The sequence below is a fragment of the Cydia splendana genome, chromosome 6, assembly GCF_910591565.1.
Source record: "Cydia splendana chromosome 6, ilCydSple1.2, whole genome shotgun sequence".
Taxonomy (NCBI): Eukaryota; Metazoa; Arthropoda; class Insecta; order Lepidoptera; family Tortricidae; genus Cydia; species Cydia splendana.
The window spans coordinates 21,999,337-22,027,290 of NC_085965.1; the positions used below are offsets into that span (position 1 = coordinate 21,999,337).

General features: G+C 38.6%; 1 protein-coding gene across 1 annotated transcript; it reads right to left on the bottom strand.

The window, feature by feature from the left end:
- Positions 1-4: 4 nt before the first annotated feature.
- LOC134791659 (uncharacterized) lies at positions 5-27,954 on the bottom strand. Its single transcript, XM_063762743.1, has 5 exons — positions 26,431-27,954; positions 25,885-26,355; positions 25,549-25,770; positions 1,044-1,329; positions 5-209 (listed from the first exon to the last, which is right to left on the bottom strand). Exons 1-5 carry the CDS (start codon positions 27,658-27,660, stop codon positions 58-60), a joined length of 2,361 nt encoding a protein of 786 aa, XP_063618813.1. The 5' UTR covers positions 27,661-27,954; the 3' UTR covers positions 5-57.

Genomic DNA, 27,954 nt, shown 5'->3' on the forward strand with positions numbered 1-27,954 from the left:
AACACTACCAATTATGTTACCATTTTGTTTCCTTGCAGGGAGATGATAGCTGGTTGTTTATATAGCCTCGTTCTCCTGATTGGCCTGTCGCCTCTGCTCCAACGCACGGAATGGATGGATGAAGGAAATGAGCACGCCGGCCACCACGATCCAGCCCCCGGCCAGGTAGAATGAGAGCTCCCAGGACAGGGTTAGGTCGTAGATGAGACCTGGAAAAGGAAAGGATTTTTTATTTTATATGCAAGGGTGCTAAGCTAATCGTTTTGCTGATTGTACCTTCAGACTACCTTAGATGAGCAATTAGCGGAAAGTTTCAAACAAAAATTGGAAATTTTGTAAAAAAAAATATGGTAAAGTCAGAAAATTAAAGAAAATTTCATTTTGGAAATGGAAAGTTTCGATCCCCATACAAAAATGTTAGAAGTTTTCGACATTTCTCGCTGTGGAACTTTCGATGGCACACCAGTTGGTAGAAACCTTCGCACTGTATTTCATTCAGGCTACGCTAGAACGGTTCGGGTCCGGGCCGAGGCGTCCGACACTTCAGTTTTCTATAGAAGCAAGACGTGATCAACTGATCACCGATCACCTGTCATAGAAAACGAAGCGTCGGCCCGGATCCGGACCGTTCTAGCATGAGTCATCCTTTACATGGGTGTATCAAATGCAATCATCATTATAAATCAGCCTTATAAATAAAAAAATAGGTCCTTGCAATTTAAGGTGTCACTCGCGTGTTGTCATAATTATTGTCTTCTTCAAGTTGGCGTATGCTTTAGACATGACCAAATGGAGGTCACGAGTGTTGATCTCTTGTCCTCCATTTGGCCCCATCCACTGCACACTACAGCCACTTTTCACAATGTGTCCGCCCGTCTTCGTCTTCCTCGACTCGATATATCTATCCTGTAGATAATTGTGTTTGGGATTAGTTGCCAAGCGGACCCCAGGCTTCTATGAGCCATGGCAAAAAGTCGGAACAAACCCGAGGAAGATGACGATAATGATGAAACAGGGTAGTAAAGTAAACAAGAGACTCTAACCTGACAAAGGCGGTCCAATCAAATGTCCAATCCCCTGAGCGAGCAGCACCAATCCATACGCCGACGTAAAATCATCCAGCGACACCAGCGTCACCAACAGGCTGGGTGTGAACGTGAACGAAGCGGCGAACAGCAAGCCGAAGGCCGCCGCCACACAGCCGAGAAGCCAGTAGTTGGAGGCGGCGGGTGGGATGGCGGCGACAGATGCCCCGCAGAGGACGAGGCAGACCGCGTAGAGATTGCCGATTGAGACGCTTGGGAAGTCGCCTATGTAGCCTAGGCCCACCTGGAAAACAGGGTAAATTAGGTATAAGTCTTTATTCAATACGAGAACTAATTATTCAATGCAGGTTTCGTCCAAAATGCACAAAAGTAACATTTGCAACCACAGTCATCGTCAAAAGTAGTGTAGAGTCTTTTGGAGAACTCGACTGGTTTTACGAGACTTTGCACTAATTACGAATAAAGATTCCGAGTCATTTAAGGCCCAAGTCGAGCCCTGTATTGAGTCTTTTAAGCGCAACTCAAAATGGTAGGGGAGCCCAAGAGGGGATTTTTGTAGTTACTCGGGCGTGTCAGATTAGGATATGAATAATATCTTGCTACCCGTGGACTCTACCTTAACCACTCCATATATTATATTATCTATTACGGTTTACGATACTTTCTGCCTATTCTCTGGGTACACAGAGACAAATTTTATGGCAATACTAAAAATCTTATCGTTATCATACAAGGATATTAAAAATACCGGTCAAGACCATGTAAGATTATAATAAGTGAGTTCCGTTCCGTAGCAGTGATTATAAACGAAACTTCCGTATAAGTACTGTACTGTAACGCTTTTGAGGTGGTGCTAAATGAGGATTTTCAATTGGGGATATTTTATTTACCTACTTTGTCGGCGTGACTGATACGAGTATAGATACGACTAATTTCAATAGTCAATTGTTGCAACGAGAGGGGTAAGTGAAATATTAGAAAAGGGGTTAATTCATGACAGCCGCAGGCTGGAGTCCGGGCATAGTAGGGTACATTGCACATGTCAAATTACAACTTAAGGCTAACGAACAGAAACATAGACGGGCTTGTTGAATCTATACGGCAGTGGGTTGACTGCGGAACCCCAAAAATCAGCGTGCTTCACATTATGACGTAATGAGGTTAATACACTTGTTGGCGTGTACAAATGACCTTAAAGGACAAGGTCGATTTTGGTGTTGCGTGCTAAATAATAGCAGTTTATGACGGTAAACGGATTATGTACGCAAACAATAATCAAATCAAACTTTGCACAGGTTTATGAAAGAAATATAGTGACAATTTTTTTATATCCCTGATAACAAAATATGCCATCGATATTACACGCTACAACAAAATACGCTATCGCGGCGAAATGCGAATAGGTGAAAAGCTACAAGGATTTTTTGATTTTGAGGTATACGTCTAACAAACGGAACGTGATAGGCATGGTGACAAGCGATAAAAATGCGACCGTGCTACCGGTGCAGTTTGGCACTGACATTAATGCTAGCGTGAACTTAACTTACTTTCTAAGATGCATCTCGCTGGTACTGACATATTAGTGCGAGCGAGATGTATAGAAAGTAAATTACGTAGACGTTGGCGTATATTATGTAAGTTTTGACACTGTCAGTGACTCATGGTACGGGTACTAGTCTGCCTACGTAGTAATCTTGTAGGCTTAGAACGAATGCACCGCGTTAGTACCTATGTCGCGCCAGTGGGGAGACACTCCTCACTTCAGTCGAACTCGGCTCCGTTCGGCTCAGCATTGCTCCGAGCAATTATTAGTGTTGGCACCAATTGACATGCTTTTGCGTGCACGACCACAGATAAGATAATCACTTGAATTTTGACAACCCTAAATAGCCGAAAGTGATAGTGACATATATTAGAAAGGGATAGCATGATTCGACCCTGAACCGCTGTCAAACTTCGGGTTTGTAGGAAGTGACTTTTCTGTACGGTCGTACAGTCAACTGTAAAAATATGGGTGCACAAATCATCTCAAAAATATGTCACATAGCTCTTATGTCAGTTAATTAATAACTATGGGACATATTTTTGAATAAGTTAGCTACACCCATATTTTTACAGTTGACTGTACTATTACTTAAGCCCGATTTAGACGATGCGAGAACTCGCATGCGAGTTTCATACCATTGCGGGTTTTGATTGGTCGGTTGAATTGGACGTAATCCACAGTCCGCAATGTAACTAAAATCGCATGCGAGTTCGCGCGCCGTCTAAATCAGCCCTTCTGTGGTCGCGCGCGAGATATCAGGCTCTCTCTTTATTATAAATACAGTCAGAAAAACACTGGTAATGAGCATAAGGCTGCCTTTTCACTAAGGCGGAGATGAGAAGAGACTTACTTCAACCTATAACATTGATTCTGTTCTCCGCTTCGCTGGATTACAATTAATGCATTATTGAATGATTTCCGCCATAATACATTTATCATAGAATAGTAACTCGTAGGCAGAGCCAAAAATAGATGTCTCCAGTTTTCAATGTCCTCGGTTTTCATATCGGTGCCAAATATTCTGAACGGATATTTTCGAACGATGGCGACTCAGACAGAAAGATAATTGATTTCATGCGTTCAACCTTCAACATTCGTCCGTCGTAAGGTGAGCATAAATACGGCATTATTTGGGCTGATATTGTTATTTTTGATAAAATTTCAAACGTTCACCTTCAACATTATTTGGGTCAAAATATATTTCGCGTGAAACTAATCCCATCAAAAACATAAATGTGAAATGAGAGCCAAGTTCCATATTAAGAATATTCGTCGTTGTTGACTTCGCCGGAAAAATAATTGAGATCTATATGGGTGCCAAGTTCTAGTTTGCTTGGGGTTCAAGTAATTCAAGTTCAGGATTTGACTTGCCTAGTTTTTACGTACACGCTATATTATTTCTCATATGTTACTTTTCTAAAATTTAGTTTTTTGTTATAAAAACTAGCCAAGACAAATCCTGAACTTTTATTACGGTAACCACACAATTAACAAGTCGGATGCCAAATTTCAACTATCTAGGTCATCTGGAAGTGTGTTAGATTTTTGATGATAGGTCAGTACGTACGTGAGTCAGTCAGATAAACCCCGATTTTTAGATGTTTGTATCTTATAAGAATATGAATAATAAGAAACCATTTATTGCAACACAAAAAGCATACAGGTTACATAATATAATGAGATTAAAAAAAGAAATTGTGCGGCAAAAGGAACGGGCTCAGCATACGCTGCGCTGCGTCAGTCATTTCATTACAAATTGCCTGCGCAGCGCTGATTTTCAGTCCGTCCCCTTCACTGAACCACATTGACATTTATGCGGGTTAATGAATCTTAACAACCGGTTGAGCTATATTCATGAAATTTGGGGTTCTAGTTAGCCTTAAGGGTCTTAATAAATGAACCAAATTTCATATGTTGATGTTTAATAGACTCTGAGTTACACAGGGGTTAAAAGTGGCTCCAAATGGTTCGTATAATATAACACACGGCCGCTGCGTCGCCATTCTTTTTTCTTTTGAACTTGGCTTGACACGCTGCCGCGTGTTTAGATGTAAACAACTCTGATCCCGTATTGTTATTTTGTTTGTGTCTAGACTGTCTAGTTACTGTTACCTGCTGTTACTCTTGAGCATAAATAGTAATAAATACGGCATTATATGGCCCGATTGTTATTTTTTTGTATTTATTTTTCCTCAAATTTTTATAAAATTTTGTAAGTTTAAAGACAGCAGGAATGAATACGAAATCCGAATTTGGGACAAAATAAGAGTGTATTTATGCGTTGAATTACGAAAATTATAGTAAAGGTTTAGGTATTCAAATTGCCTACTACACAGATGATGAATACTTTATTAATTATTATCAGTGGTGGATTTGGCCTAATGCCCAGTAGGCCCGAGCCTAGGGCGGCAAAAAATTAGGGGCGGCAAATTGTGACAAAAAATTCGCTGAGGATAACAAGAAATAACTTAAAATGTAGTCAATATGATGGGTGCTGCGAAAGGGGCGGCTATAGGGCCTGGGGCCTAGGGCGGCAAAGACTGCAAATCCGCCAATGATTATTATTGTGTTAAAAAACTTTTATTATTATAAGGCTTTTTATAACTTCATATCCAATATTCCAATTCCAAAATAAAGTCGATAAAATAGAAAATAATAATACCATCCATCAATTCCCTGTCAGTAGCAAATAGGTTAGTACAACAAATGAGAATGGAAGTTCTAATACATTAGGAAGACATTAAAAGCCAAATAAATTACTATAATGCTTAACAAAGGCCGTTTAAATGTATACGAATACAAGCCTAGTTCGCTAGTGCTTAAGGTTTATTATAAGTTGCCAGTAGAGTCAAGGTTATAGGGGGTGGTGGCGCAAGGCCAAGAAAATGGTTTTGTGGTATGTTTGGCATGGTATTGAACCAAAACATTTACGCGGTCGTGGCATTAAACTTCTACAAGGTGTAACAAAAATAATGGGGGACCCCATGCCCCAATGACCTTCGATCTGAATCCCTTAGTTTTCTAATGTTTCTTGTAGCTTATTATATTAAAAAAAACAGCTTTAAGCAATATAGTATCCCATATTTAGTTCAAAGTACACTATCTTCGAGATATTTTGGCATCAAAATTGAACATTTGGGGCCAAAAAACTGGTTTTGTGTTAATTAGTTTAAAATTAAAACCCCAGACACGTTTTTAGAGACGTCAAAGACCAACCCAAATATGTAGTATTCGTATATGTTGGATCTTTCACAGCAATCTAGATACGAAAAAAAGCGTTTTTTTAGACAATGTTTACAAAATTCATAAAACAATAAGTCATTATGTATTGATCTCTTTCAAAATCTGGTAGACAAAAATGGAGATAAAAATTTGAAGAACCGATAGCCGTTTGCCTTATGATTCTATCAGAAGTGCACAAGTAGGAGATACAATTCAAAACTTGTCAAAAATCGATGAAAACATCGGGTAGCCACTTAAAGACATATTCGGTATCGTGTTTTGATTAGGAAAAAGTATATTAAAATAAATAAAAATTTGGCGCGAAAATTTTTGGCCTTTGTATGGAGGGTTAGCCAACTCACAACCCTAAAGAGGTTGACTTATTTTTTGGCCCCTTTTAGTATGGTATGTTATTATTATTTTTTCTATTTGGTAAAAATGTGCAAGTTTTCTCAAGATTCAAGTGCCCTCACGATTCATATAAGTAGGTAAATAAGATAAGATAGTCTATAATGGTCCATCTACTTACAATAGTAAACATATAGGTCGGTCGATAGCTTGCCATCATCTCTCTCTGATAAATAATGAAGTTGCATATAAACATAATTGCAACGTTGCATTTCGGGAGACGAATCAATAGTGCCGGCTCGGTCACTGACCTGGCTGGCCTATACAGGGAAAATACACATTGGTTTTGTTTTTTTATAACCTAAGCTATAAAAATTGTGTAATTTACAAGCTTTGTATTAACTTGCAATGTACCCATGTAAGTGTATATAGGTATTTAATAAATGTATTTATTTTATTTTATTTATTTATATGAGCCTAGACTCCTAGAGTGTCCCACTGCTGGGCAAAGGCCTCCCTCCTCCCTTTCCACGTATCCCGGTATTCCCGGTCTTGACTCGTCTCCCACTAGTTCTTGTCACAGGCGTCGAGGTCATCTCACCAACGCCGTCGAGGTTTGCCTTGCCGGGACCTCGGGTTCGATTGTCGGTAATACATACAGGGTGGCTAAAAAATAACTACATTCCCGTTGCCAGGGAGGTGTGGATTATACTGAGCAACTTTTACTATGGGACCAACCCCGAAATCACGAAAATAAATTTGGCTGTTTCATACATTTTGGCTGATCCATTTTCTATGGGAGGATTAATGTTTTTTTTTTGCGAATTCGGGGTTGGTCCCATAGTAAAAGTTGCTCAATATAATCCCAAAACCTCCCTGGCAACGGAAATGCAGTTATTTTTAGCCACCCTGTACACAAAATAGTAATTTAATATAATTGTAAGAAAAACATGAAATAAAGGCTAGGCCTTTATTACTATTTCACTTTCGAATGGCGTTTTCTATCAACGATTGTAACTTGTTTAGACCCTTTGCACTTATTGGCGTGACCATTGCAAAGCTCAAAAACCAGTGCTAAACACTTATAACCTAGACCACTGCAACTGGCGTGCAACAAGTGCACCGCGCAGGACTTCTAGGCCGTCCTGGCACCTGGATATTGATTTATGATTCTACTTAGGAACACTATTTATAGCGAGCTTGATGCCTGAACCGTCTAGAGGTGTGGGCGTGGAAGCCATGATAAGAATAATTCATAGATATGTATATGGAAGAATGAAAATGGAAAATAAAATTATAAGTATAAGAAATGGTATAGTGCGATTTGAGAAGATTATAATGTAGGTAGCTCTATAAATGAGTCTACAAAAAATATTTAATAAAATAATTTGATTTCTTCTTTCACTTCCCTGGTCATTTAATGTTATGGCGACAAATGTATGTAAACTACCCGTAATTACTAAACGAATATATTTGTGGTATTATCTATGAAAAGGGACCTTATTGTCGATGGCGCTTACGACACTAACATCGATGAGCACAAAACGTAGTAGTTTAAAATTGGGGATTCTGGCCCATTTTAGTTATTTTGATTTCCAATTTAGCAATTAAGTTTCTTTGATTACTGGAACATTCAATGTTGCTGTCTATCCAATGCGGAGGTCAATTTATGTTATGTGACGCTGATGAACTTATCAGTCATCGGGTTTAAAGGTCCCTTTGTAGTTTTTTATAAATAACTCGTAAACGGTGACCTGTAGCAAAAATGTTCTGATACATAAGTAATCTGCGTAAAATTGTCTACATTAAATATGCTATACACTTTTTCGCTAGGATCAGTATTTAAAAAAATATTTAAGGTAAAAAGTTAAATATGATCAAATGTTAATATTTTTTGTAAATAACTCGTAAACGGTGGCCTGTACCAAAAAAAGGTTCTGATACATAAGTAATCTACTTAAAATCTACTCACACCAGAGGATGCTGAAGACCGGACGCTTAGCTAAAACGCTAGGTTGAAGGAGAAGAAGATTGATCCTAGCGAAAAAGTGTATAGAATATTTAAGGCGCTCTTATACTCGAGTTTTACGTTTTCAAGGGGGTGAAGCAGACGAGTGGTAGAACGGGCAGGCGGGCGCCCCGCGCGGCGCACCGCACCATTCCCGCGCAGCACGTCTACGTCCTTATTCTGACGACATCGGTATTCTGAATCGTCAGTTCCGGGATTTTTAGTTCGGCAATTAATATTGAAAAAGATTTATTAGTAAATTCGAATTTTGATGAGTACTTAATGAAATTAAAAACCGGACAAGCGCGAGTCAGACTCGCCCACTGAGCCCACCGAGGGTTCCGTACTTTTTAGTATTTGTTGTTATAGCGGCAACAGAATACATCATCTGTGAAAATTTCAACTGTCTAGCTATCACGGTTCGTGAGATACAGCCTGCTGACAGACGGACGGACGAACGGACGGACAGCGGAGTCTTACTAATAGGGTTCCGTTTTACCCTTTGGGTAGGGAACCCTAAAAATGGTAGGTAAGACGGTGAGGTCGGTGAGTGTACCTAAATAATTATTAATTATATGTATACAATATGAGTGTATACTTGACTGATCATGTTTTTGTAAAAATCGATTTCGACTGGCAAAACATATTATTTTTTGGCAACCGGGTTTTTTAACCTAATTAGACCCCGCTGAATCCGAAATTGCCGGTTGATTGATCGAATTCTTGACTGGAAGTGAGATAGTTGATATTAAAGGTCCCTTTTTTTTAGTTTTTCGTAAATAACTCTTAAACGGTGGCGCATAGCAAAAATTTTCTTAAACATAAGTAATCTGCATAAAATTGCCTACAAGAAAGATTCCGTACAATTTTTCGCTAGGATCAATATTCAAAGAGATATTAAGGCGGGAAAGTTAATTATAATCACTTTTTGAAGGTCTCTTTTTTTAGTTTTTCGTAAATAACTCGTAAACGGTGGCCAATATAAAAAAAATTGTTAAACGTTAATAATCGACACAACATTTTCAATAAAAAAAGATTTAGTACATTTTTAGCAGGGATCAATATTTAAAAAGATAATAAAGAGGGAAAGTTAATTATAATAAATTCTAAGGTTCCTTGTTTTTATTTTTTCGTTAATTATTTGAAAAGTATGACTCATAGCAAAAACAAATTTTACACAAATAATAAACATAAAATTTCCTACAAGAAACATGTAGAACACTTTTCGCTAGGATCAATATTTAAAAAGACAAAGCATCCGGTAAGTCAATTATAATCAATTTTAAAGTCCTTTTTTAGTTTTTTGTAAATAACTCGTAAACGGTGTCCCATAGCACAATAGGTTTTTATGAATAAATAATCTCCATAAAATTTTCTGCAAAAAACATCTGAACACTTTTCTCTAGGATCAATATTTAAAACGATATTAAAGGAAGAAAGTTAATCACAATCAGTTCACAGGTCGCTTTTTTTTCGTAAATAACTCGTAAACGGTTGCAACGGGGGCAGTTGCAAAAAATATTATACATAAATATTGAACATAAAATTGTTCACAAAAAAGGTTTTGTACACTTTTTCGCTACGATCAATATTTAATGAGGTATTAAAGGGGGTAAGTTAATTATAATCAATTTCCAGGTCCCTATTTTAAGTTTTTCGTAAATGACTCGTAAACGGTGGCCCATAGCAAAATAGGTTCTTAATGTTAACTAACCCCCCTTGGCTAAAAAGTGGCCTCCATGTTTAAAATTCATTTGTTTACGTAAGATGTCCGTCTTTGGGTCACGAATTTACATGTGTGTACCAAATTTCAACTTAATTGGTCCAGTACTTTTGAAGAAAATGGGCTGTGACAGACGGACAGACAGATAGACAGTCGCACGAGTGATCCTATAAGGGTTCCGTTTTTTCCTTTTGAGGTACGGGACCCTAAAAACTAAAAAAAGTGACATGTGAATTGATTGTAATGAACTTTCTTCCTTTAATATCGTTTTAAATATTGATCCTAGAGAAAAGTGTTCAGATGTTTTTTGCAGGAAATTTTATGTAGATTATTTATTCATAAAACCTATTTTGCTATGGGACACCGTTTACGAGTTATTTACAAAAAACTAAAAAGGGACTTTAAAATTGATTGTAATTAACTTACCGGCTGCTTTGTCTTTTTAAATATTGATCCTAGCGAAAAGTGTTCTACATGTTTCTTGTAGGAAATTTTATGTTTATTATTTATGTGTGATCAACAGGGTAAAGACCGGTAGTGATCACCGAATCGTAAGAGGCACACTGAATATCAATATTAAACTTGAAAGGTCCAGCCTGATGAAGTCTACGCTCCGACCTACTCGAGCCCATGTTCAAAACCCCGAAAGCTTTCAACTCGAGCTCTCTAACCGCTTTGCTTGCCTAGAGAACTTGGCTTCAGTGGACGAAATCAACGACGGGCTAGTGGAAACTGTCCACACAGTAGGGTTTAAGTTTTTTAGACCCCGCCGTAAAGATAGACCTCAGAAATTGACCGAGCAAACCTTAAACCTCATGGCTGAACGACGCTCGCTACAGTTGCAGTCTCCCGATGACGCGGAGTCATATAGGCAGCTCAATAGACGTATATCTAAGTCCTTGCGACATGATCTGCGTCTCTTTAATACTAACCGTATTAAAGAGACTATTGAGCGAAACCAAGGCTCCAAAGTGTTCGCAAAGGACAAAGCAACGCAAGCAAAGCAAGGGTCTATTGGGCAAAGCCAGCTGACAAAGCTGAAACGGGAAGATGTCAGCATAGCGTCGAGCAAAGCGGAGGTTTTAGGTGAGATCGAGAGGTTCTATGGACAGTTATACACTTCGATCGCAAAGCCCGTTGACAGCTTGGTAGGAGATCCAAGAGCCAAGCTGTCCCGACATTATACCGAAGATATCCCGGACATCAGTCTGTACGAGATTAGGATGGCCCTGAACACAGACTACATATATACAGACGCCGCCATCCCATACATTAAAAATGCGACCGCCTAAAAGCGCATCGTTACCAGATGGCGTCACTGAAAATGCGCTATTGCCTATCATGGACACGAGATGGCGCTGTGTCACATCCAAATCATAGAACTCCTAACGACATCTATACATCTTCATTGAAAGTTAGTAGACATATGCCGTTGCCAACGATTAGGAATAATCAACAGATGTCGCTTTATAGTGAATTTAATAAATCATGAATCTAGTTTAAAACTGGATCAGGCATGAGGGGTGGAAGGAAATGACCGAACAGGATAGTCTTATGAATCTTTCAGTAGGAGTAAAGAGAGTTAGGGCACTTAAGGAGTACAGGGAGGGAAGGGAGAGGCAGGGTACAGAGAAATAGCGTAGCCAAACGGTATAACCATAAAATAATTTCGGAAAACGATACTGTGGTGATGATAATATTTATATATTATATGCTACATAAGTCTTGCCGAAACTATTTAAACCGGCTGAAAATAAATACCTGTCATAATAATTTTGCGCATGCTACCATTGGTGCATGGCAAAAGGATTAGACATTACTACTAGCGAAAGTCCGTGTATTTGCCACCATGTAGGGAATGCAATAACCGGCCAAACTTCATAACCGGTTTCGGTTACGGTTATGCCCGAAAAATAACCGAATATCGGTTATAATCGGTTACGGTTATTTTAGACGAAAAATTATAAATTTACAATGAAGTAATTAAAAAAATACAAAAATCTTTGTTTTAGTACCTACAGTATTAGGGAATGTGAGTAAAAGTCTTCGTTTTTTAATAAAACACACCAAATACAGTAAAAGTAAAATATGACCTTGAACGTGATACAATATTCAATAAAAATATTTCATTAATAAGGGAAGTAAATTTGGTATATTTTTGTTATTAAAGTCCACGAATGACAAAAATTATAGTCACAGGCGTCACAGCCAAAAATGGCAGGATTTTGTAGTCATTTGATGATAAAAACATACAATTTAAGTCATAAATAAATAACCGAAAATAACCGTAACCGGTTATTCGAGTTTCCAATATTCGGTTATGAAATTTTGTCAAAATATTCGGTTATAACCGAATATTTCGGTTTCGGTTATAACCGATTTGCATTCCCTACCACCATGCCACTGGTACTTGAGCGTTTCTTTATATTTTTTTAATACAATTGCTCAAAAAGTTTAGTTTTTGTAGCTGCAAATCGTGCGTAAAGTTTGATTTTTTTACACTAGTGCTAAAAAGTAATCTGATTGATACTTTTTAAATAAATGAGTATTATGCGAGACCCGCTTATAAATGACCCACCTGAACAACGCGCGATTGGGCAAAAAGGAGTATTATTCGAGACCCAATAGTATTACTTGAACAACGCGCGATTGAATGAAGCCGTCGTTCGTACACTGTACTTAATATAAATGACCGTATAAATGTAATTAATTAGATATATATCAATATTGTTTTTTTTACATAATTATATGTTCTGAATTAATAATCAATTTTTCTTCAATTGGCATATGCTTACAACAGTGACAACAGAATCCACATTGAAAAAAATGGCAATTAAAAGTAAAACTTTTTTATTCCCTTCCGCCTTTTTGCCACGAAAGCATAAGTTATTAAATAAAAATGTGTGATTCAGACGATTTTGGAGTTAATGGGATAAAATACCTCAATACATGCTCAATTCACTCTTTATCGTGACTTCTAAAAATTTACGATACAAGTTGCATTGCAATAACTATAAAAAAGTAACTGATTTGACTAGTTCGAAAATACCCTATTGTAACAATAGGATGCGACGTTGTCGAGTCAAACTTTCGCTTCGCAGCAGTTTGGCAACGTCGCGTCTTGCTTTTATTTTTAAGCAACGGATTTGTACCATTGTATTTAGTACCTATACAAAGATATGTTTTCATAACGTTCCTTTTCAACTTCTACCATGGCAAAACCCGTACCTATCAAACCGGAAATTATTACAAAAGCATTTAATTTTTGTTTTTATAAACTTTTTCTGTTGTAATTAGAATAGGTAATAAATATATCTAATTTTGCTTATATCGACCAGGCAGGTGTTTGTATCACTAATTATGTGACCTTTAAGTATAGACAGACAACAGCGTGCACAGAAACGTCAAAAACGGCATAAAGTACTGATTATTGCTATTTTAAAATTAGTCCCCTACTTCAGGGTAATGTTATACGCCTGTTCCTTAAAAAAGCAGAAATGGACACTGAGGCATTTCATTATTTTGGAATTTAAGTACTATATAATATTATTTGTAGTCTTTTGGAATATCATATTTTATTTGAACTAATAATATTGTATAATAATAAATCATAAAAGCTCTATTTAGGGACAAGAAAGAACTTTCAACGGCAACACTAAAAATAAACTGTCACACACACAAAGTCGTCACGAACCGGCATCGCGTTTGATGCCTTTGCTTTGTTTCTGTTTATACAAACTTTTTAATTTTATATTATAGCTTCATTTGAAATATAGTACAAGTACGTAAATATAATACCTAGACGTGTCTTGCTTGGTGCAGTTACGTAGGTATGCTAAAAGGAACGTTGGAAGACCGATGCGGCGCTTTAAAGACTGTGCTAAGCGAGACATGTCTGCATTTGAAATCGACCACCATACCTGGGAAGCCTTAGCTAAAGACCGTGATGGATGGCGCAAGCGTGTAGTGGAGGGGGGAAGATTATGCGACCAAGCCTGGTTTAAGATAGCAGAAGGTGTCGCAGAAAGAAAGGACTGGAACCTCAGGTGGCATGAGCTTTCTCTGCCCAAAATGTGGGAGGTCGTGCCGCTCACGCATCGGCCTCCACAGTCACCAAACCCGTTGTCTAAACAGCAATGAATAAATCGTCTACAATAGACGGAAAGACCCGTGATGATGACGTGAATTGCCGATGTAGTAACGGCACACTACTAATCCTAAAATCTACATATTAATCTGACAGTGTCTACTGTTTGCCACTTCAGGTAAGTTTGTTTTGAATACAAAGGTTAATTAAATAATTTATCACCACACCAACTGGTAAAGGCCCTCTTGATTGTTCAAATACTAATGAGAAAATTGCATTTTTCCCACATGTGGGGCAAAGTAATCCGATCTAACTTTTCAGTTTCCTTATGTTAGCTGGTAGAATTTACTTTTAAATGATGATTTTGAATTATAAATTCTTTATAATGTTCATGTGGATTTGATTTTTTTGGTATTTTATAGTTGGTATTTTCCCTGCGTTGGCGTGGTGATAAATTTTGTGTTTCATTAGGTGGCAATGTTTGTTTAACCCTCGTGCCTTGAATTCTCACAACGCTCAAGATTCTACTTCTCGAACCACTCGCTACTGTCATAGTTCAAATCTTCTGCTTGCTCGGGAAACAACATTAGCATGAGCGTCATGAGCGGTTAAATAACTGCTTTGCCCCCTTGTAAAACGAATAACTATTGTCAAGTTTTATTTTAACCCCCCATGCTAATATTGATTAGCGAAAGATTCCAAAGTATTTAGTGTTATTTTAAATAACACATGCACTGCATGGGCTATCAAAATCGCTGCAGAATTTTCTTGGTCTAAATATACAATGGTTAGTGTTTGCCACTTAATGCAAGTGAAAGTAAGCAAATGTATGTAATCAATTTGCAAACAGACTCCAATGTGAAGGCCAGCCACGCTTGCCCCGCAGCGACACCTTATTGTGACTGTGTATTAACTTTAGTGTGATATTACATTTTATATATAACAAATATGTTTCTGATTTCAGGACCCAGCCTCTAGCCACTAGAAGTAGCAATGTATGCAACAAGAGAGTGAAGATGAAATAGTCAATGCATCTCTGTACCACAAGTAAAATATTTTGAGTGGAAGATGGTTGAGATTGATTCCTGTATCGACGAACAGACACATGCTATGAAGATTCTCTTAAAAATAATAAAATACAATTAATAAATTCAATGTTTAAAATGATAGTGACTTTATTTTGTCTACCCACCAATAACCAATTTGTTCAATGCTGGCGTGCAATGGCTATATACTTAAATATTTGATGTGGTTTGAGGCTCTATATTTTGACAAAGATGGCCAGCCACTAAAAAGTTTTAATCCTAGATTAGCCATTAGAGTGTGGCTACCAGTCTGATTTGTCAATTGTTATATAAGTACAGTCAGCGTCATATAGTAGGTAGCATCCAAAGTATTCAAATAGTTCGGTACACCATATTACTTGTATGGCGTACTGAACTATTTGAATATTTTGGATGCTATTTACTATACGACGCTGTCTGTACTTAATTTAAATACATAATGAAATAAATTGTATATTATTTCTACGGCCTCCTAGCTAGTCATTAGTGACAGTGACCCTGCTCTGCCTATGAAGTAGGAGGTCCCGGGTACAAATCCTCATAGGACATTTATTTGTTTTTTAATTGTGTGTATATATTAATGGTCTATTCCCATTTGTCCACACCTCTTGTATGGCTTTGATATGATCATAAAATATGTATAAGATAAGTATCTATTTACATTTACACATTGTATTATTGCTCTCATACATATACGGATATGTTTTTAGTGTCGGATGTCTCTTTTCTTTGAGCAAGTTTTTGTCACCTGCCCTGCTATTTAAACTGCTCAAGAATTTACAATGTTTTGTTACTAAGTATGTCGGTTAGTGTAAGGTGTACTGTCCTAAAATATATGTATATATGAGGACAATTTTGCAATGCGTAAGGTTAAGTAAATAAATGTACAAACAACAACACTGCTAATTGTACATCGGTGGACTTTATTAGCTTAATACAAAAGGCATAAGGTCCACCAATGTACAATTAACAGTGTGGGTGATGGTACCATGTAGGTTTAATTTATTTTAATTATTATCACGTTTCTAAGAACAAAAATTATATTATTATTTAATAATGTTGATAGAGTTCGACCACAGAAACTTTGCAGCGCAATAGTCAGTAAACGTCATATGGTATGTGTTTGTCAAAATCGTTTAGGTAAATATTCGTTGTGTTTTGTGATGAACGGGAAAAACATGGTGAAACCTTACAAAATCGGCGTGCGGGAATTACTTTTCCGCGTGACGAATAATTTTACACTAGTAAAAAATCAGCACTAGGCAATTCGAGCTCAAAAACGACAATGTTTACAATATTTAGAGTTGATGACGGGTAAGTGGAATGAAACATTTTAATACTTGCACCATATCTAAAGTCAGACCGTAAAAAGTGTGCAGCGATTTTGATAGCCCACGCAGTGCAAGTGTCATTTTAAACGTCAAAGTTCTATGAAATTATGACTTATAAATAACACTTACGCTGCGTGGGCTATATTACATAAATAGATAATATATTATAATATTGGTTTAGACTAAGGTTTCACACCAAATTGAACACACCTAGTAGGTATAGGCATTATCTTATGAACTTTCTCTAACATTTCGAAAAACCCATTGGTTCGAGGTGGGTTTTGAGATCGAAGTCCTCTAACCCACAACCTCCATGCTTATGCTTACGGCATGGGTGGCCTACTAGTTAAAGCTTAAATTTATTTTGAATGTATGTTTATTGTTTTAATGGTTTATTTCGTTTTTCCGAAATCCGAAGTTCGCGAATTGCGGGCAATTTCTCTGTCAATATAATTACGCCTTAATGGGAGTAAAAGAGAAAGATGCTCGCAATTTGCGAACGTTGGTGTTTGCGGTTGGCCCTCTGTACCTATTTACTGCTAGGCCGTCGCGGATATTACAAAAGCTCAATAATTTTGATGAAGCCAAATGTCATATTCTCACAAATATCTCAATTTTTTTTTTTTATAGATAAAATAAAACATTTATTTACATACAATATATATACAGTGGTACTACTAAACGAAATTAATAACTAGCTTAAATCTAAAATAGGCCCTTGAGGCATTGTACCAAGGATGCTGGCGGCATTTCCTCGCTGTATCGCAATGCTGATTATATTATTTATCAACATTTAGTATATGTATACATATTAATATTGACATATATTGTTGGAATTAAACTTATTTAACCATAAATGCACCGCTTAAATTTTTCATAGACGGTAAATATGGTAGAAATTTCACAAGTATCAAGACTATTTAATCCATTTTCTGTGGTGTTGTCGCATACTGATTTTTAAAAACTATTTTTTATCTAGCGCTGCAAAGTTTCTGTGGTTGAACTTTATGATCAAGATCATTAAGTATGAGGATTTACCATAGAGGTACAATCATATAGAGATGACACGGGGGAGGGGCCAAACGACCGATCGAGATGCACTTATGGAAATTTCAGTAGGAGTAGCAGAGAAAGCGGTATTATTGCTTGTCCTTGTCACAGTCGCACTTTTTGTTTGTTCCCCACCAAAAATTTAGTATGGTTTATGGTGGGCAACAAATAACCCGACCAAATTACGTAGATTGTTTTTGGTATGTTGTCAGGAATGTTAAAACGTGTTTTTAATATTGTCGCTTTGCGTATGTTTTGTCCCTCACGGAGGCACGCGTATAGCTCATCTATGTAATACTAGGTCTATGGGATTTACTACAGTGACATCTATTGATAGTTTTTCTCAAACAATCGAGCTATTTAGTGTGTTACAACGGCAAGAAACTAACTGTCTAATAATGCGATAGATGGCGCTTAAAATAGTTCATGCCATTATTTATTTATTTTTTTCTGCGTCGATTTACTATGTGTAAATGGATGTTTTAAAAGGTTTTTGTTGTAATATAGTAAATAAATTAGAACTATACATGTTAATTTAAAAATTGGCAAGATTTCAAATGACACAAATATCTATTTAGGCCCAATGGTGCTCTGAGTGACATCTCTTGAATTTCTGTGGAACTAAGCGAGGCTTGTATGGGTCGGCGACTCTATATATATTTACTTTATGCCCTGAAGCAGCTTAAGAACAACAAGGCGCCGGGCAAAGACGAAATCACTTCAGAGCTTCTGAGAGCGGGTGGAACACCGGTACTTAAAGTCCTCCAGAAGCTCTTTAATTCCGCCTTGTCCGAGGGCATAACGCCTGAAACATGGAATAGAGGCGAGGTGGTGCTGTTCTTCAAAAAAGGTGATAACAACCTATTGAAGAACTACAGACCCATCACGCTTCTGAGCCATGTCTATAAGCTATTTTCAAGGGTCATCACGAACCGTCTCGAACACAGACTTGATGACTTCCAGCCTCCCGAACAAGCCGGTTTCCGAAAAGGCTATAGTACCATAGACCACATCCATACGCTGCGGCAAGTTATACAGAAGACCTAAGAGTATAACTTGCCATTATGCTTAGCGTTTGTGGACTATGAGAAAGCCTTCGATTCGGTGGAAACATGGGCGGTGCTTGAGTCTCTTCAGCGATGCCATATTGACTATCGGTACATCGAAGTGTTGAAGTGTTTGTATAATAACGCCACCATGTCGGTCCGAGTACAGGAGCAGAGCACGAGGGCGATTCCATTGCAAAGAGGCGTAAGGCAGGGAGACGTTATCTCTCCGAAACTGTTTACTGCCGTAATGGAAGACGCCTTCAAGCTCCTGGAATGGGAAGGACTTGGCATTAGACATGTGTAAGTAATGCTCGTAATATCACAAATGAGATATCTCTCGAACGCGTACTATGGCATCACGTATCACTTCGCGAAATCAACCAGTACTTCAAACATCACGCATCACGCGAGCCGCGCGAGCGCCAACGACCGGCCCGGCCGAAGCGCGCGAAATGGATTCAATTCCACACAGATTGACGCGCCGATATGAATAGTCAGTTCAAGTCTACTCACAGAGCGCGTAATGTGTAATGCCACTTGTGATAGTGTCATGTTTGTTCGCCATGCCTTCATTGCTTTGTTATCTCGCTCGCACTCGCACTCAGTACTCGCTCGCTCTCGCTCTGCGATGCTTTCGGCTATCTTCGGAATAATTCGGATCGGTCCGCTCGGCCGATCGCCGCGGTGCGTTTAAGTTGTCGCAAATTTCACTAATATTCTTACGAATAAGATTTGCTGCATCTGCAATAGATTTAAAACTCTAATGCGTCCACGTAGAGCTTAAAATGTTTTCTTATAGTACGAGAAGGACGTGGCTAAATCGAGTAATTTATTTGAGATTTTGAATTTGACGAAAACAAAACCGTTCTTTATTATTGTTGTGAAATGTTTGGTTGACTTTCGCGGTTCGCGGTAAACGAAGTACGAGTTATTACTTGTTTATCCCGTAATTTAATTGTGATTGAGACTGAGTGTAGATATTCGATTTGTGTAGGTATATAGTGTACATATAATGTAAATTGTAGAAAAAGAAACATGTAAATATTGTAAATAATGTATTATATAAATCAAGTTGATTTCTAAATACACCAAACTTCGCATTTAGTTTACGTATATAATAGACGTATATTTTATTCTACTTTTAAGACGAAACAGGAGCTGAGTTTTAAACATTTTAGGTAAATATACCTGTCTCGCTAACGGAAGCGGCACCTAAAAGTAGTGCGATAAGGACAAGGCGAAAAATCCTGCGAAAAATCTCAAAAATCGAGGTTTCGTACTCCTCTGTTTCCTCCTCCAAAACTTAACCAATCGTAACCAAATTTGGAAATCTAAATGATTATGAAATTATCTGTGTTGGACCGTTTTGCTTTTTTGGCTAATTGATATCAGTTTTGAATGCCACGCCTCTCATTGCGGCATAGTCAATTAGGCCATTTTGGCCATTTTCAAAGGGCTCTAGCGCCTTAAAAAACAAAAATATCAAAAAAAGCAAAACGGTCCGACACAGATATTGACAATATTAATCTGTGTTGAAAAAATCATTGCTCTAGCTTCAAAAACCACGGAGGAAAACGAGGAGTACGTTTGTATGGAGAAATGACCACTCCTGTTGGCTCTTAATTCATATTTCTTAAATAATTATCGAAGTTTGGCAGTCCTAAGCCTGGAATTCCATTTTGTTTTGGTAAAGTATGAAGGGAAATCAATTTGAATGCAGGTATATCTAGATATCTACCTCCGAATCAAAGACATATGTAACTTCGTATAAGACGAATAAAGTATAAGGAAAAAACGTGCCTCGGAATTCAAGTAAAAGTCATTCTCGAATAGATGCCGCACACACCTTTAGCCTATCCTCAGCTAGATGGCGTGACGACACCGTTTCATATTTAACAATTTTAACTCATAGATATCAGTGAATGAACATGGATCAAAATGATATAAAAATAATAAAATCATTTATCCATATATATACATTTTTTGATAACTTTATACGTTTTAATTTTGAGTTTTAGCCGTGTGTCGATAGATGGCAGTAAATTAACAGTGACTACAAAATTTACAATGACAGGACCCCTCTATACTATCTATTCTTTTTGCTCCGAATCTTACATACATAATTAGTAATTACATTATTTATGATTTTTAAGAATTAACAAACAATCTTTCACATAGCGGTGACAAAACGCAACACGTAATTAATAGATCGATCGCCGATACGGATACGAGACGCCCTAGAATCACTAGAGTGCTGTAGATGCGCTGCGTAATGTAGGAGATAGCTGTAATGTGGCCATCTCGCGCGCGCCCGCGCGCTGTTTCACGTTCGGGTCATGTTTCGAGTGATGAGTGATGTGATATCTCAGTGTAATATTACGTGTTCGAAAAAGTGATGTGATATAGCATTTCTTTTTGAAGCACTGTTTCGCGCATGTCTACTTGGCATCAACATCAACGGCGAATACATCACTCACCTTCGGTTTGCCGACGATATCGTAGTCATGGCAAAGTCGATGGAGGAACTCAGCATGATGCTCGATGACCTCAACCGAGTTTCACAACGGGTGGGCTTGAAAATGAACATGGACAAGACGAAACTTATGTCAAATGCCAATGTTTTGCCCATCCCGGTCTCTGTTGGGAACTCGGTACTCGAAGTTGTTGACTCGTACATCTACCTAGGACAAGTAGTCCAATTAGGTACGTCCAACTTCGAGAAAGAGGTCAACCGCCGAATCCAACTCGGTTGGGCAGCGTTCGGGAAACTACGTAATGTCTTTTCGTCTGACATACCTCAGTGCCTCAAGACGAAAGTCTTTACTCAATGTGTGTTACCAGTGATGACTTACGGCTCCGAAACGTGGTCTTTCACTATCGGCCTCATCTCAAAACTCAAAGTCGCTCAACGAGCTATGGAGAGGGCTATGCTCGGAGTTTCTCTACGTGATCGAATCAGAAATGAGGAGATCCGTAGACGAACTAAAGTCACCGACATAGCCCACCGGATTAGCAAGCTGAAGTGGCAATGGGCAGGCCACATTGCACGCAGAGAAGATGGCCGATGGGGTCGAAATGTGCTCGAGTAGAGACCACGGACTAGCAAGCGCAGCGTAGGACGTCCACCCACAAGATGGACAGACGATCTTCTTAAGGTCGCCGGAAGACGCTGGATGCGGGTCGCTTCCAACCGGCACGTATGGAGGTCCAAGGGGGAGGCCTATGTTCAGCAGTGGACGTCTTATGGCTGAGATGATGATGATGATGATGATTTATGTGTAAGATTTGTTTTTGCTATGAGTCATGCTTTTCAAATTATTAACGAAAAAATAAAAACAAGGAACCTTAGAATTTATTATAATTAACTTTCCCTCTTTATTATCTTTTTAAATATTGATCCCTGCTAAAAATGTACTGAATCTTTTTTATTGAAAATTTTGTGTAGATTATTAGTTCATTTTTTTTATATTGGCCACCGTTTACGAGTTATTTACGAAAAACTATAAATAAATAAATATAAATAAATATAAGGGGACATCTTACACAGATCAACCTAGCCCCAAACTAAGCAAAGCTTGTACTATGGGTGCTAGGCGACGATATACATACTTATATAGATAAATACATACATATATACATAGAAAACACCCATGACTCAGGAACAAATATTAGTGTTCATCACACAAATAAATGCCCTTACTGGGATTCGAACCCAGGACCATCGGCTTCGCAGGCAGGTTCACTATCCACTAGGCCAGACCGGTCGTCAAACAAAACTAAAAAAAGGGACCTTTAATATCACATATCTCACTTCCAGTAGCGTGCACAGAGATTTGGGACTGGGTAGGCAAAATTATATCAGAAAACCGGGCAAGTGCGAGTCGGACTCGCGCACGAAGGGTTCCGTACCATAATGCAAAAAAAGGCAAAAAAAAAACGGTCACCCATCCAAGTACTGACCCCGCCCTACGTTGCTTAACTTCGGTCAAAAATCACGTTTGTTGTATGGGAGCCCCACTTAAATCTTTATTTTATTCTGTTTTTAGTGTTTGTTGTTATAGCGGCAACAGAAATACATCTGTGAAAATTTCAACTGTCTAGCTATCACGGTTCGTGAGATACAGCCTGATGACAGACGGACGGATGGAAGGATAGCAGAGTCTTAGTAATAGAGTCCCGTTTTACCCTTTGGGTACGGAACCTTAAAAAATGAGAGCTACTAACTCACCAAAAAAATTGCGTGATGGTTTTCATTTTGTTGTCAAGTCTTTTCAATTACTTCTTTTTTTGGCTAAACGAAAGCTTCGAAAACGCATCATTTTTAATAGTTTGCACACACACACACCCACACCCACACCCACAACTTTCACAGATAAAATTATCCATTTTTTCACTAATCGCACTTTATAATTTCCGGCAACTGTTAACTGTTATCTCATAAACTCACCAAAACAAACAAACAATGGCGACCGAATAAAAAATGTAAATAAACTTAACCAAATACTGTAAACGAATAAAAAAATAGTCTCGTTTTTGCAAATGCTACTTTTTAAAATAGTCACGTAAACATCGGAACTATTCGGAAACTTTCGGGCGTCATTCGTTTATGTTTGGTACGAAAGACACTGCCTATTGCGTCTAAATGTGTACGTTACTTGTATAATTGTGTGCTCGTACTTATAGGAAGGTCCACTACACTGTAACCGCGTAACGACGACTCACGGGGAGGCACACATAGAAAGATTTAGACGGAAATGTTTTCTGTCTTTGCCGTGCAAGGCACGTAGCGGCGCTAGTGCCGCGTGGTGTAAACTTCGTCGCGTAGAATTATTATAGATGATGACTTGATGACAAAGCTTAACCGGTAGATGGAGCGCTTATTAATTTTTAGAATGTTTTAAGTTATATCGATTACTGATAGTACGATCAGGTATAAATTAAATTAAGTAGTTTAAGAGGATAGACATCGGAATTATAGTAGGGTAGGCAGTGCCTTTTTGCCTTTATGAAGTGCACGCCACTGCTCACTTCCAGTCAAGAATTCGATCAAGCAACCGGCAAATTCGGATTCAGCGGGGTCTAATTAGGTTAAAAAACCCGGTTGCCAAAAAGTAATATGTTTTGCCAGTAGAAATCGATTTTTACAAATATGTGACCAGTCTAAATTATTCAATTTGTTTAATTTTATAGCCTTTTAAAATATGTTTACACAATTTATCAATCGTGACTGAATTCCGGATTGGTTAGATGGGTGTGTGCCTTTGCTGCCCAACTTGTTATAAAATGACAATATGACGGACGAATGTCTGAAATGTCACCGTATTTAAGAATTATTTTGCTTTTCTTCGTAAGTATGTTGAAAAACATTGTGTGTATAACATATTTGCATATTTATACTGTGATTACCCATTTTATGAAACGTCCGCTAAACTAGCACAGGTCCGACGCTGACAGTGGTCACGGGCGTACTGGCGTGAGGAATAGGCGCAAGGTATTGCCGCGTAGGGTGTAATTTAGTAGGCAAAATGTTGAATTCATCAAATGATGAATGAAAAAATTAACGTATCGATAAAAGGACAAGCAATAATGAAGATTTACTTAAAAGCTATCGACTGAAGTAAGTTTCATATACATTTTCGTCCTAGTACTTCTAACATAAGGAAATAAAGACAGTGTTAGGCATGTTTTCAACTTAAGATTCTATCGAGAAAATAATGAGCCGTCGTGTTTCTGACAAGCAATAAAGTAGTTCAAGGACTGAAGTTATATATACTAGAAAATAATGCATGAAATCCTTGTAAAAGTCTGTAAATATGGTGGTGGTAATCAAAGAAACTTAATTGCTAAATTGGAAATCAAAATAACTAAAATGGGCCAGAATCACCAATTTTAAACTACTACGTTTAGTGCTCATCGATGTTAGTGTCGTAAGCGCCATCGACAATAAGGTCCCTTTTCATAGATAATACCACATTTTTCCTTTCAGAGCGATTGTTTTAGAAAAATATTCACTTTATCAACTCCTATTAAAAGACCTCAAACCCCACACGGTTTGAAGCGAAAAACAAACATCCCCACTTCACGTGAGAGGAGAGGCACCTCAAAAAAAATCTAGTTATTAAATAAATAAATATTATAGGACAATTTCACACAGATCAATCTAGTCCCACGGTAAACTCAATAAGGCTTGTGTTGTGGGTACTAGACGACGATATATATAATATATAAATACTTTTATGCATAATAGAAAACATCCATAACTCAGGAACAAATATTTGTGATAAACACACAAATAAATGCCCTTACCAGGATTCGAACCCGGACCCGGGACCCCGGGTTATTAGTTCAGGTTGAGCTAAGCCGTGGACGTACAGACGGACATATTAAAACTACAAGGGTTCCCAGTTGACTATGGAACCCGAAAAATGTTATAGGAAATCAAGTCCCGCGAAATAGCCCATTGGAAGACCTTATGAGCTTGTAATAAAGCTTACGAGTGGTAATTTAACTGTGTCAATAATGCACGCACTGCGTTATTTATGTCCCAGTAAAATAGAAATGAAATGCTCCGAGAGCCCGTTAAATGTGGACAGTAACACGGCATTTAACGATTTGGAGAAGGTTACGAATAAACAGGTTATTTCACTCAAGTGGAAGAGGGACCTACCTAATAAAGGAAAAGGAAGTATTGTTACAAATGAAAATACCTCTTTTTCAGAGATGAGAGAGGGTAAATCAAGATTCAATGGTATCATTAGAATTGTTTGCGACGGTCATCGCCCTGATGCTCGTTCGTGAACGCTCGTAGCCTACATACCTATATTGCTGCAATTTGCAGAGCGTAATGGCCATCATAATGTAGCTCATAGTTTTTTACACTCTAACTAGAATCACCGTATTGTGACCTTCGCGTCAGTGTAAAAACCAAATTAATTCCCTGCCGAGATTACCTACAATATGGGGTCGAAAGAGTTTTCTAAAGGGTCGTCAACGCGCGTGAAAACTGTGGGGTTGCAGGCGTCAACGACCTGAGGTGACCGATTTCCGTGGTATACCTACTTAAAAAAGACTCACCATTCCGATGGTATTGGTGATCCCGATCAAGCTGAGCATGACAGCGCCATCATCTTCGCTATAGCCCTTGTGGATCATGTGTTCAGCCAGGTAGAAGTACGGGACGATGAACCAGATGAACAGAAAGATGGTGCCGGCGCAGAGCAGGTTGAAGGTCGCCTTCTTGAAGAGGGACACGTTGAACATGTCTGAGACGCAGACCAGGCAGTCATCGTAGCATTTCTAGAAGATAAAAATATATTAGAAGACTTGCAAAGAAGCAAGGCCAAAAAAAATGTGAGAAAATTTTGGCTATGAAAATAATGTGTCTTCAAATGTTAAGAAAGAAGAAATTACCTCTTCTTCGTCATTGATGGTGACCATAGAATTCTTGAATATATCAGGGCAAGAAGATGCTTTCAGTCTGTATCTATTTATGTTCAACATTGCGTTCCTATGGCCAATAGAATTCAAAGGCATCTTCAAATCTTTCAGATAATGATGGTTGACTGACAGCTGTTTCTTCAGCCAATCCCTTCTGTCACCTTTACTGTCCTGCTTTACAAGCACATTGCGATCCTCTTTTGTTTCCGATTTAGATTTTTTCAATACTCTACCAGCGTTAGGATTTTTTAGCTGATAGTCGATGGATCTTCTGACTTCTTTTCGGAAATAGAAGTCTACGGAGTAGGAACGACGCATGGGCTGTTTCGGGAACGTGACGCATGGAGGATCGTTGTCTTCGCCCAGGATCGGTGAAGCTATTTCAGTTGCCTTCGTTAACATAATTGGCGATTGAGTCAATTGTTTCAGCACCCGCTGTGTTGCCTAAAACACACAAAGCTCCATTAGTAAATACACTTTAAACGAAAATTGTTTTTACCTTGCTGAACAGTTACTTACACGATCAGTGGATTCCAAATACGACGGAATTGTGTACAAAGACTCAGTTCTAGGTAGCTCCTGGACAGGCCATCCCAATGCTAACTTGTTGTTTCTATAAATTTGTTTTTGATGTTTATGTAGTACATTATGGAACTCTCGTTCCATCAAAGGTACTTTGAATTTTGTGACCCTTCCATTAATTTCCCTATTCGATAGCGGCATGACATCAGAAACGCAGAGTGAAGCGGATTTCTTGTATGGCCTTTTAATGGATGCTGTGGGCATAAGCGCTAACTCTTGATTAGCCTTATCAATATCCTTCAAAGGCTTCGCTTCCTTTTCTTTCTTTTGTTCCAAAATCCACCATTCTGGGTCTCGCATCACACAACCACACACGCAAAGATTTAGCAAAGTACCAGAGAGTAATAAAATGGTTCCTCTCCAACCGAATTCTTCGATGAAGTATTGAGTCATCGGTGCGTAGACAAACGTCCCTACACCAGTTCCGCAGGCACCCAGGCCAACCGCTAAATTTCTCTTCTTCTCAAACCAGTAGGCGATAGAAACAACAGCAGTGACGTAGACTAAACCCAGACCCAAACCAGCTATCACTCCAAATGTTATCATCATCGTTTCAATCGTGGTTGAAATAGACGCCAGAACGAAGCCGAGAGTCGAAATGATTCCCCCTAAAATGGTCATGCTACGGCAACCGTATCTGTCAACCAGAGCACTCATCACAGGCCCAGAGAGCAGCGGAACAGCGATGAAAAGGCTACCGATCCAGGCAGTGGTCGACTTACTAGCTCCAAACTCTTCAAGGAACTCAATGTACAGCAAACCAAAGGAAAAGCTTATGCCGTCTGCAATCATCGATATTATAAAAGATGACGCAACTACTACCCATCCCCAGCCACCATCAGGAATTTTGGCTTTCTTTGCTGATCCACTTTCAACATCTTTCATCTTTAACTTATCCTGCGGATTCTCAGTAATATTACACGGCTTCTTTCCATTTTTCAAATCATTAAGCGCATTTTTCTGATCTTTACTAAATCCTCTGCCTCTCAGCTCATCTTTGCTGCTGATATCGGGGCTAGAAAAGGAATCTCCGCTACATGAGCTGCTCGCATCGCCTCTGTCAATTCCTGAGGTTGAATCCGAGAGGAGTGATTCGCGGACTCCATCACTGTGTCCTCTAGCGCGTGGGGTTCTGGATTTGACTATAATCGGATCGTCAGTCTTCATTGTAGAAAATAATACCCTTTAATACTGCAGTTGTAGTAGATAAAGGTTTAAGTTCTTAAGCGTGGGTCGCGGGCGGAGTAGCGGCTACTGCTGCGCGCTACGCTGTTCAGCTTGAGGGCGTTTGGTTTGTTGAGCATGGGGGTGGGGGGCGGGCGGGCGTCACCCATGCGCGGGCGTCGTGGCCGGGTGGCGCAACGCTTGCGCCACGACGAGGAGTTAGCGAAGAGACGCGAGGTACCGCGGAGAGGTTAGTCTGGAAATGATACTGTTTTCAGGACATAACTGACACAAGTT

Bases quoted from the DNA above. Each gene is read 5' to 3' on its own strand.
- LOC134791659 (XM_063762743.1), bottom strand. From the start codon at position 27,660: ATGAAGACTGACGATCCGATTATAGTCAAATCCAGAACCCCACGCGCT. The intron at 26,356-26,430 runs GTAAGTAACTGT...TGTGTGTTTTAG, and splicing joins ATTTGGAATCCACTGATCGT to GCAACACAGCGGGTGCTGAA. The intron at 25,771-25,884 runs GTAATTTCTTCT...TTTATCTTCTAG, and splicing joins CCATCAATGACGAAGAAGAG to AAATGCTACGATGACTGCCT.